At 39.4% G+C, this 12300-nt stretch overlaps 1 protein-coding gene across 1 annotated transcript in view; it reads left to right on the forward strand.

Annotated features, from left to right (window-relative positions):
- Nucleotides 1–11995, forward strand: part of TMPRSS7 (transmembrane serine protease 7) — a 64449-nt gene extending 52454 nt beyond the window's left edge. Inside the window, exons 13-19 of the mRNA XM_075073564.1 lie at nt 729–836; nt 2647–2757; nt 3833–3949; nt 7445–7622; nt 8534–8802; nt 9446–9582; nt 11751–11995. Of these exons, the coding sequence (XP_074929665.1) occupies nt 729–836; nt 2647–2757; nt 3833–3949; nt 7445–7622; nt 8534–8802; nt 9446–9582; nt 11751–11921 (1091 nt within the window). The 3' untranslated portion in view covers nt 11922–11995. The remainder of the gene's footprint in view (nt 1–728; nt 837–2646; nt 2758–3832; nt 3950–7444; nt 7623–8533; nt 8803–9445; nt 9583–11750) is intronic.
- Nucleotides 11996–12300: the final 305 nt, after the last annotated feature.

The following is a 12300-nucleotide window of genomic DNA, read 5'->3' on the forward strand; positions in this document are numbered from 1 at the left end:
CAGTGATCTAAAATATCAGCTAAATTTGCCATTCTGTCACTCCCCACCCCCACCCAAAGCCATTGTTAATGCATGTCTCTGCTATGTTACTTTGCTGCTGCTCCAATCAAACAGTGCACCAATTAACAAACTCTGCCAAGACAGTTTTTTTCTATGAGTTTACACACTCTGTCATCCAGCAATCATAACTAAAGAGCTAGCTATGAACAGCAGAAGTTGTAGGTAGTTGGTGTGAAAACATAGGGAATATTTATTGGGCAGCATAACAAGAAAAGATGGGTTTGAGGGAGGGGGAAATGCATGAGATATAATAGGAAAAAATCCCAACTGAGATGTTTAATTGAGGGGGACTGTGTGTATAAATCTTATACTCTACACTTTCTTATGCCCATCTTCTACACTGGAACTGGACTGGTCCATACTGCAGTGACATTTGCATTTGAAATGCATAAACAGAAATGGGCGTCAGAAAGGAATCTGAATATTAAAAAAAAGAATCAGGCCATTCTTGATTTTGTGGTGAAAGTTGAGTGAAGAGTAGGGTGTAACAGTATGGCTAACATTAAATGCTTTCCAATAAGTTAAGGTGGCAGTAATAACACAGCTAACAATATTTTTAAACATATTTTACTTTGTTTCCTTACAATATTCTAATGGCGTTACTTTCATGCTGTGAATTACAAATATTTGAAAGCAGAGAATTTATAGATTATCCATTTTGCCTTCAGCATGTCCAGGCGAGTACTTCAGATGTTCCACTGGCCTATGCATTCAGCAGGCTCGGCACTGTGATGGCATCAATGACTGCTTTGATGAAAGTGATGAACTCTTTTGTGGTTAGTATTTGCTTATCATTTGCAAATGGAAACCCAAAGAATGTGTTTTCTGTTGGAATTTAAAGAAGAGAGTACTAGAAAACTTGAGATTTCCAGCCTGTTTTTGTAGGCCTAAGATAAATTCAGATTTGATTGCTTAAACAAATATGAAAAATTTGTGAGCCTTGTTTATTTGCTACGGGTAAGATGCTGATACTAAAGAGTCAGGGGATAAAGGTTATCCAAAAATATAACTGAAACAAGTCATGTTTATTTTCCTGTGGAAGGTGATGCTGTTAAATCAAAACATTCTATGTCCTACCTGCTTCTCATCCTCTTCATCTTAGCAATGCAACTTTATTCTAAATGCATATTAATGAGTACTGATGGGGATAGGCTGGATAGCGGGTTAGTGCGCTAGCCTTCAGGCATTAAGGATCCATTATCTGAAGACTATTGTGGAAGGGATGGCTGAAGATCAGATTGGAAATAACCAGTTACAGTTAAAATCAATAGTATGTACTGTATTAATTGAGATGGAATATACAGGCCCAAAGAGTTGGCCACACTCCTGAAACTGTGCAGCTTAAACAGGGTTAGGTATATTGAGACCTCAGCCTGCTTTGTACCATAGAATATCAGGGTTGGAAGGGACTTCAAGAGATTGTCTAGTTTAATCCCCTGCTCAAAGCAGGACCAATCCCCAAATCCCCCCCCTTGAGGACTGAACTCACAACCCTGGGTTTAGTAGGCCAATGCTCAAACCACTGAGCTATCCCTCTCCCATGATAACACATGATAAAAATCCTTTTAACTTTTTTATTAAAGAGAAAGAAAAGAAGGAAAAATAGTTACAGCATTTGAAATGTAAAATATTAAGACTTTAATTTTAATAATATTGCTTGTTCCCTTTCTCTTTAGCTGGAGAGGTTTTAGTAGGAAAATGCCCTTATTTGACAGTCTCTTAGATGGCATTAACAATGTTAATATCTGTTCTTTTGGGGGAAAAGAGAAGAAATTAATTGTGGTTGGCTGGAGCTGTTTGTTCTTGTTAAAATCCAATCCCATTTCATCTCAAGTGGTGACTGGGATTCAGGTGGAGCCAGGGGAGGTGGCAATGTTATCTGGGTTCCTCTCTCTGGCCCAGTCTGGCCAGGACATTTTTCAGATTAGGATGACAAAGGTCCGGTGTCCCAGGAGATGGTGGGGTGGCAACCATGATGACTTTTCTCCAAAGTCTCCTTCTTTAAGGAGCCCAAAAGCAGCAACGGATAGAATAGCCCATCCTCTTGTTGTTTTGGCCACCAACTAGGCTTAGTTTCCAACGCACTAATATTGGTTCACTAATATCCTGTTCCACACTTTTCTTGTTTACCAGGCATGATCATAACACAGTCTTTGAGTTATCTCAGGAGGCCTTTTTGATTGGACTAATTCAGTCTTTCTGTTTCCCTTTTGTATCTTTTCGTATCACTATTTGTTGTTAGAGGTTATTGTGACATCTTATGAACTTACACTTAATTTTTATAGCTGAGATCACAATTAAGATACATTTGTAGGCTCAAGAATTACAACAGCAGTGGGTTAAATTTCTGAATCTGTCACTGACTAGTTTTGTGACCTTGAGTAATTTACTTAGTGTTCTTCTCTCTCATGGTTTCCTCATGCATAAAATAGTAATAATACTTATCTTTGTAAAGTACCTGGTAATAGAGGAAGATCTATAAATCTTTTAGATGGTGGCAGGGTGGCATTAATAGAACTCTACTCAGCCCTCCAAATTTAGCCATGATATTTGCATTGTTGACCTCCTGCTTTCTTCCTACTCTAGCTGTGTCCAAAGAGAACTGTAATGCCAGCTTCTTGATGCAGTATACTTCACTTGCCTGCAATGGAATACATGACTGTGAGGATGGCAGAGATGAGCAGAACTGCACCAAAAGTATGGTTACTTTTTGGTCAAGTATGTTTCCTCTCCATCACTTACCCAACTCTAGTTGGAATATCTGGCCCAAATGAGTTACTCTAAAGGGCATATTCAATCTCTAACATGAATATCCTTAGACAATTGTTCTTGTGTAGGCATGAAATGATGATGCTTAGCTTCTTGAGATGCTTGTAAAAAAGCCCAACGAACCTCTGAGGCTACTCTTAAGACTAAATGCCTATAAAGAGCTATGTAAGAGAGAAGTCTTATTAGGAATCAGACGTGCATAGTTTTGTTCGAAGCACAGATATTTCTCAGAACAGCAAGACACCAAAAGACCAAAATTGAGGAAATGCTACAAAAATATTTTTTCCAGGCTAAGTATGTTTTAGGCCTATTTAACTTTTATTCTAGGCATATGAAATTTCAGGATATTTCTGAGTTGGCAAAAAATGAGTATTTCATTTATTTAATGTGACCCAAGAAAGAATAGGAAAAGAGATGAAGGACACAGAGGTTGGAATATTCCTTACCTAAAATATGATGATTAAAGCTTCCCTCACTGAGTTGCTGTGGTTAACTTATGCTGTTGTAATAAAAGCATTGACATATTTGCTATGACTTCCATTTTTTTCCAGTCTACACTTAGGCCCTGCCTACACTTAAGTTTTTACAGAATAACTGCTGGTTAGGAGCATGGGGGGGAAAAAAAACCAAACCTCCCAATGTAGCTATGTCTCCAAAAGCCTTATTGGAGATGCTGCTTATATCAGAAAAAAATTATTTTGCTAGTATAGCTTACTCCATTCAGTTTTTGCCAGTATAAGCTGAATATCTAATAGGAGGAGGTTGTAGTGGGCAGGGCCGGCTCCAGGTTTTTTGCTGCCCCAAGGAAAAAAAAGGGGGAGGGGGGGCAGAATGCCTCCCCTTGAAAAGTGCTGCCCCAAGGACATGCTTGGGACGCTGGTGCCTAGAGCCGGCCCTGGTAGTGGGGGTTCGGCCAACCCTTTAAGTGGAGACAATTTCTTAGTCCAAGCTGTTGGATTGACAGTCCAGAAGTATGTGGTTCCTTTTTTGTTTCCTGTTTCAGGTATTCCTTGCACCAACCATACTTTCAAGTGCAGAGATAATATTTGCATTAGAAAGCAAAATGCGAAGTGTGATGGGACAGCGGATTGTCTTGATGGAAGTGATGAAAGTAATTGCAGTAAGTCTCTCAAATATTAATCTTCAAATTTAGCTTTTTATATTTAAATTACATTTTTTTTCCTATTTAAAGTACACACACTTTCTACTCAGTGGTAAGTGTGTTCAGAATGTGTTTAATACATTGGTAATAAGTTGAAGCTTGGAAATCAGGTGATATTGGGTCTGATTTGTGGTGTTATGGAACTTCCTTGGTTTTTTAGTGTTAGAGTTAAGGCTCCTCACAACACAAACTTTTTTGTATGTGTGCTTTTAATGTTCAGGTTTAAAATAGATTCTTGTCTGGGGCGCTAGAGAGCAGGACGAGTTGCAGAGTGAAGTTGGGTAGCCAGTCAACAAATCAGATCTATTCTAGTTAAAATTTTGCCAAGACTGCACAGTTTTTTAATTGGTGCCCCAGCTTCCCCACTTATTTTAGAGGATATTGTACCTGTTACATGATGATGAAATCCTATTAAGAGGATGGATGCTTTAGCAAATCATCAGTGATTTGAATTTTCTGAGGATCATGGTAGATTTGGAAGAAGGAATAGACGCCAAGGATAAACTATAACTTTTCAAGATAACTTAAAATCTAACTTTTTTTTACTATGAGCTATGTGCTAATGAAAGATGCATGGGTGACATTGCAGGATAACAGTCCTCTATGCACAGGAAAAAGTACAGCATGGAATATAGTGATTAAACCAATGGAATAATGTCTGCCTGAATTTGCAGGTGGTATTAGATAAATCTCTCTGAGAAGTGTAACCTTCCTCTTTCAAGGTCAAGTGTTAATCAACACCATTGGAACTTAAGTGGTAACATGAACTATTTTAATGCGGATCAAAGCATGAAAAAAGAGATGCTCTATAATGAAGATCTGTGCCATCTAAGTGACATCTGTTTATTTCATTTATTGTATTGCTCTTCGATTACTTAGTGTAGGCTCCTGCTCTTTGGCAGGGAACGTTTCATGTTAGGTTAGTACTGTGCCTACAACGGTGCTGTGATTGGGATCCGAGGTGCTACTGCAATCCATGTAATCAATAATAATAAATATCTTATGTTGGTGTGATGAGAAGGTAGTATCTTGGTTTGTTTTCCAATCTGTTAGCTACAAATATAAGTCACAGTGAATATTTATCTCTCTTTATACCAGCAAATTGTTCACATACACATCACAGTATTGCCAATCCCAAAACATAATCTGGACACCAAAAACAAAATCATGACTCTTAAAATTTAAATCATGTTTGTTTGTTTGTTTGTCATCTGATTTTTGAACTACACTTGCCCACCCCAATGCACATGCAAAATTAGTGTTGCCAGCTCCTGCTAATTTATACTGATACTATTTTTGTCCCCTTTTTAAATGAGTTAGCCAGAGGACTCAAATAAGGTCAGAACCTCATTATTATGCATTGTACAAACACAAAAAGATCTCTCACCTGAAGAGTTTACCTTCTTGTGCAAAACATGGCAATGAGTTTGTGATATGGGAGCTAGGAACAGGACTAGCCAAGCTCCTTTTGTATAGGGCTGCCCACCAAACAACCTTTGAAAAGGAGGCCTTGCTTTGTGGAAAGGGTAAGTTTGCTAACTCACTTATGACCTTTTTTGGAGGCAGGTATGGTCCTCCACTCCTCTTGGGGGACTTCAGGCAGAATGTTCCACACCTTGCTGCATCTCAGATGTGCTGCATCTCAGATATGCTATCGGACATATCCTGTTCTTAAAGTGGTGGTTTCCATTAACCAAAAGACACACGCTGAAAATGCAGGCTATAAAAAGGAAAATTACTATTAGTGCAACAAATTCATTTCTAAATCCAGCGTTCTGCTACATAAAATATCCTGGTCTCCTTATATTAAATTGAATACAGAAGTACATTTTTTACCCCTGCATGCACCATAAGTGCACAACTTTCAGATCCCTCCCACAGACCTCTTTCAGTTAAACTGTAGGAATAACTGGTGAGAGGGAAGGCATGCTGTTATCTTTGCTGTAGACAAGTCTATCGAGGGAGACAAAACACATAATTGTGTATTCCTTTGATAGCATATCTGAGAGCCATTAGTGGTGGTTACGCTTCTTGGTTTAATTTCCTGGCTCTGGGAACAGATTGTGATCTAGTGGTTGTAATATAACACAATCAAATGTAACAAGCCTCCTGATGAGTCATGCTTGGGGGCTGAACCAAGGTCTGATGGATCTAAAAGCATGAGCCGCATGAGCCTCTAGCACTTGAGTTTAACCCCCCTCAGAACTTTTAGTATGGAAGTAGTGGAAGTGCCATAAAAGTCTATGAGTGGTCTAACTGCTAGTGAGTGAAACAAAGCCACATGGTTAATGTAGCTAATTGAGGCACCTAATTTGCCATTTTCCCTCTGAACAACCTGTGGCAATATGGCTGAGACTAAGGTCTCTTATAATGGAGACCTGGGTTCTAGTCCCCATTCTTTCTGAAGTGACCTTGTGCAGACTCTTAATTACCTCAGCTGTGAAATGGATGAGTGATAGTTAACCCCTGAGGGGTATGAAACTCCTAAAAAGAGTGGCTCATAATAGAGGTGGTGAAATGCCTAGAAACGTTAACAGCCATCAGTGGAAGAACTGGGACAAGGCTTCATGGTATATGGATTTGTAGTTTAGTGCATTGTCTCCTAGGTAACAGGGCCTTGTGGGGAGATCTTTCTCTCTTGTATCTTAAGTCATGTGGTGAGTGGAGCTTTTCATGTCATTGTGAGACAGCCAGTAGCAGGGGCCAAAATTGTTGTATTCATAAATTTGCAGGAGCTGGCAACAGTGATTTCAGGCTCCAGGTTATTGACCACTCTGTGTAGTCTGTATGAAATAAACAAACTTTTTCAGCCCCAATCCATTCCCAAGTGGAGAGGTATTCAAGTCATAAACCCCCCATTGTGGCTACCATTCAATTGCCGCTTTCTTTAGTTTCAAGAGAAGGGCAACAATTAGAGTAGTTCAGTAATGCCGTGTAGCTCCTCCAAAAGGGATGCCTTCAGCTTAAGTTCAGACACATGAGAGGAGGGGTAAGAATGGTATCTGTTTTGTTTGTTTGTTTGTTTTTTTTCCCCCTGTCTAGTTTATATATTGAAAGCCACCCACAGTAAATTTATTCTCCCAACGTCTCTGCGAGGTAGGGAAGGGTTATCTCTGCTTTGCAGATGATGAATTGAGGCACAGAGAGTGAGTGACTGGCTCACAATTGCTCTGGAAGTCTGTGGCAAAGCTAGGAAGAGAAACCAGAACTCCCCAGTCTGGTGCAGTAACCACAAGACCATCTTTTCTTTCAATGAATAGGTAAGATAAATCTAGGACCCCCTGTCTCCAGGGTTTTCAGTTCAGAGCTTTTCAGTGAAATGTATTTCAAAATGTCTTCGTTGAAGAAGATAGTGGGGAGAAGGATTCTTTCTTCCTCCATTTGGGAAGCATCCTTGCACTTGATGGGTGCTAGTGTCATAGAAATAATAAATTTACCAATCTTCTTTTAAAGGCTGTGGCAGCAGTAAAATCAGCAATATCTACCATCGAATCATAGGAGGCTCTGATGCACAAGAAGGTGAATGGCCCTGGCAAGTCAGCCTCCATTTTGCTGGAGTTGCTTATTGTGGGGCATCGGTGATCTCTAGGGAATGGCTTCTGTCGGCAGCTCATTGTTTTCAAGGAAACAGGTAAACAATGACATCCGCTTAATGCACCTGAAGCATTTCAATATCTCTGAATGTGGTGGTTTCTGGTAGATATGGCACAGGGTGAGTTAACTAAACACTGTCACTTGATTTCAGTTCATTTAATACTATGAATTAGTACCTCTACACTTCACATATACAGAATTCCTAATGATGCGGTGGGCGGGTCCAGTTTTCAAATTTACCTTTCATTTTACATAGTCTAAATTAAGTTTTGGTGGCGTGTTTGTGTACGTACACTGCATGCCCTCACAGCATGAGTATAAATAACAGCATAGACTGTGAGGCTCTGCTTAGGTGGGAAAAGCCATACCAGAACCTTATGATATATACCCTATGCAGCTTTCTACGTTCCCAAGCAGTGCCTCACAGGTCTACTGTCCAACCTTTAGCAGTCTAGTGTCTTGCTGCCTCCCCACTATCAGAGCCACGTGTAACTACCTACACAGCACAGTGTGGACACAGCCTGCTTTTCACTGTAGTGTGTAACTACATACACCCTATATGGTGCCACCAGTGTAGAAAAGGCCTTAGATGCAGGTATCTACAAGGTGGTATTACTAACAGCATGCTGCTAACAGCAAGTTAGACACCTTTACAGGGAGGTGTGAGGACATCCTTGTCTCAAAGAATTACAATGTAGGTAAGAAAACAAGGAAGCTTAAAAAGGGAATTGGAAGCTGCAGCAAAAGCATTTTGGGTAAAATGTGATACCAGCATGTATTCTGTTAGTTCCATATTTTGTGGTTTTGGTTTTCTTCTTTTGGGTTTAAAAATTGCCATTTTTAAACCCATTCAACATCAAGGTTTTCCTGGGCATTGTGTCTTGAAGATGTTTCCAACAGTTTGTCTTGAAGATTGACTGATTGTACATTTAATCCATTGTCAATTAGGCTATCCGATCCTCGAACTTGGACTGCGCACTTAGGCATGCGCACTCAAGGGAATGCCAAGTTTGTGTCTGCAGTGAGAAGAATCATTGTTCACGAATACTATAACAGCAGAAACTATGACTATGATGTTGCACTGCTACAGCTAAACACGCCATGGCCTGACATAATGAAACACATCATTCAGCCGATCTGCATACCTCCACTTTCATATAAAACACACAGTGGCGAGAAGTGCTGGATAACAGGCTGGGGTCAAAGGCAAGAAGCAAGTGAGCTCCTACTTTCATTCACTCATAGGACCAACCTAAGTTCTGTAGTATCTCCATTGACTCGAGTGACATTGTACTGGCTCACTCCAAAGTTGAATTTGACTTGTGTCTAGTTAGTCTTCACTCTTTGCTGCATTAAGCCGGACTACAGTCAAATGGGGAGATGGGGCAGGATTCCTTATTGCCTACTGCCCTATAGTGTGTTTGTTCTGTTCTTCCTGTCTGAAGGGGTTAAGCTGCTAGAAACAGTGTTTTAGGGAGGTTAACTCCAGACCCTAAGACAGTTAGTTAGTTCTGATGGTAACTTGACATCCTTCTTGGAGAACTCAACAGGCTAGAGTTTCTGTAGAGAACTAAAAATCTCATATTCTCATGTAGTTTAGTTCTATGCAAGTTTAATCCAATCTTGGTATGGTGTTAGGTGGATGTACATTTTAAAAGAAAGGAACTTAATTGTTTAACACAAGTTGTATTGAACTTACGTTTGTATTGAACAACACATTATCTTCATGGGTTGCATTGAGATAATTGTGTAGATCTGGAGCAACAGAAGTTAAACTGTTAGGCAGGGAGCAGACATGCTAACTGTCAAATACGTGACAAGCCTGTTAAATCAGGTTGGCTTTCTGTCAATGTTTTCCAGATGACCAGGGTTCAGCAATTCTGCAGAAAGCGGAGGTAGAAATTGTTGACCAAACATTGTGTCATTCCACATATGGGATTATCACAGCCCGGATGCTATGTGCGGGGGTGATGTCTGGGACGAAAGATGGCTGCAAAGTAGGTTTGTTTGTTTTTTTTATAAAGCTCAAATTAAATCATTATCTTTGATCTTTCATTGTTGCATTATGAGTGGTAAAGAGCTATTGGCTAACATTTTATCAATGGTTAACTGTCTTGATGTAGGTATAGTTCTGCTCTGAAAAACAGCTGTGCAAAAACCTCTTTATCAGCAGATCTGCCATCTGTGTGCTGACTTCACTAGCATTAAATGTGTTGGCAATGATGGGAAAGGAAATATTATTACTCTGGTTAGTACTACAAAACCAACACAGCAAAGAAGAAGCTGAGACCTACTTCTTTGTGTGTATCAATAGCACTGTTTACTAAATTTCAGTTACAGGGCCAATGGGCCACACAAATGCAAGTCAGGATCACAGATTCTCAGGATGAATACTGCCTTCAAACAAATGAAGACTTAAAAGAAAGCATGAACCTGGCCTGATTCTTGAATGCTACGTTGAGATTGCAAGGTTGACAGCTGAAGTGCTACCAGTGAATAGCATACTTGATGTGGAGTCACTGAGAGGCAATAAAGATAGAAATCAGGAATGCCATTTGTGCAATCACTTTGCTCAGTCACTAAGCTGAGTATATCTGCTCTTTTAAAACTTGAGGGCCAGAATCTGAGAGTTTTTTAAATCCTGTCATGGCGAGGATGGAAGAGGGACTGAGCCATAATCCTGTCCTGTCCTTTTGCTAGTGTTGGAAAGTGATAGCAAAAGAAATCAAGGCTTTGCCTACATAAGGAATTTGCCCCAATCCACCAATCAGGAGTTAACGCTACTGCAGCTATGTGGGTGGATGGGTGATCAAACATACTCAAGGAAAGCCAAAAGTTGCAGCAATGATACCTTGTCCTATTGAAAACTGGAGCAAGCACCACTGGTGCAAATTATAGCTGTCTGGTTTTTGTGATTCTTAGATCTAGTCAAAACTTGGAATTTTCAAATGGGGACAAAAAAGTTGAAATTTTTGAAATTCAAAACAGTAAAGTTGAAACACAACATTTAAATTGTTTGTTTCCTTCAAAATACTGGATGAAATCACTACACATCTGTGAAATGCATTGATTTAGCCAAAGCAGCTTTTCTCTTAGACAATTTTTGACCAGCTCTAGTAATTACCCTAATGGCACTTTGATGGTTGGCTCCCAGTTGCCAGACCTGGGGTAAATTCTCAAAGCAGAGTAGACTCGAATCATAATGTTGACTTTAGATTTGTATCATGAATGTGGAGGAACTATACCAAGGATCATCTATTTCTAAGAAATTTTGCAAATAGTACTGTTACCAGAGTATCCTAGTGATGAAGAGAATACTGCCACTGGGTTGTCTCTTATAGCATTGTAGTTGCCTGGTGTTTTATAAGGGTTACTATAGTTCACAGCAGATTTCTTTCTTATACTCCCCTATGTTCAAATGCTATATTATTTGTCAATACAGATTTTCTTCTTTCTGAAGCCTGTTAAACTGTACAGTGTCATAGCAAGGGAGGAGCACAATTTTAAAACAAATATGCATGGCTATCTCTCACTCAGGAGCTCCACATTTTTTCTATTTGTATTTGAATTAAAGGTCCAGTCCTGTTTCCGCTTAAATGTTTGTTCATATTTTATTTTGGAGTTAAACAAGGTATTTGTGGAATGTTATTGCTGAACTATTCGTTTAGGGCCTGATTTTTTGCTCCTCAAATGCATGCATACAGCTGCTGGTATGATAGAAGATAATGGGACATGTGCATATATTAGAGGGCAGAATTTGATCTTTGTTCTAAGTAGCAAGGATGATATTGAATCCTAAAATGTATTGCATTAAATCCATTAATAAAGATAATACTTTTCAATAGCAAATGTAGGTACCCTTAGTTTGGGCGAAAAAATAAGCCTCTATAGAACTCTAAGATCGTATCCAAAGCATGTTCGATGACAGCGATATTGAACACACAATAGTATAGGTGATACAAATGGATAAGTCTGAGCTACACTGTATTTAACTGAATTCATTTATTTTATTCCTAATCAGACCTAATGGGCCAAGTTTTTCTGTCATTAAGCAAAACTTACACTGACCTCCATGGAGTGTTGCCCAAGTATATACTGTGGATTTTTGCCCAGGGTTTATTACTCTTTACCATAGAATATCTAAACTAAAATATTCTTTTCCTAGGGTGATTCTGGAGGACCTCTCTCATGTCGAAGCAATGGTGATGGGAAGTGGTTTTTGACTGGCATTGTTAGCTGGGGTTATGGCTGTGGAAGACCAAATTTCCCTGGTGTATACACAAGAGTGTCAAAGTTTTCTCCGTGGATTCACAGATATGTGCCTTTGGTTTTGTAATCTGGAAATGGTCAAATGGCAACAAAAAGCTTTTTGTATCTGGATTATCTCCATTAAAATCATATTAATAAACAGTTAGTGGACGTTCAATTTTTTTGCATGCATCACAGATCACATAAATGCCTTAGCTTCAAAATGTCCAAACATTCTACTTGTTGAAATAGAAAATACAGGGCACCTGTTCAGATGGAGGGTGAGATTGTATTTTGCATGTCTGAAAAGCCTAGTGCAAGGGATGTTTAAGGTAGACCACTGGTATGCTAGGACAAATAACTGTCAATTTTTCAGAACAATTATGGACAGAGCAATGACTGCAATGGGAAATGACCATGCAAGTCACAACAATTGTGCAGCTTTGGCAGAAGAGTCAGAGTTGAAG

The sequence above is a fragment of the Chelonoidis abingdonii genome, chromosome 1 (assembly GCF_003597395.2).
Source record: "Chelonoidis abingdonii isolate Lonesome George chromosome 1, CheloAbing_2.0, whole genome shotgun sequence".
Lineage (NCBI taxonomy): Eukaryota > Metazoa > Chordata > Testudines > Testudinidae > Chelonoidis > Chelonoidis abingdonii.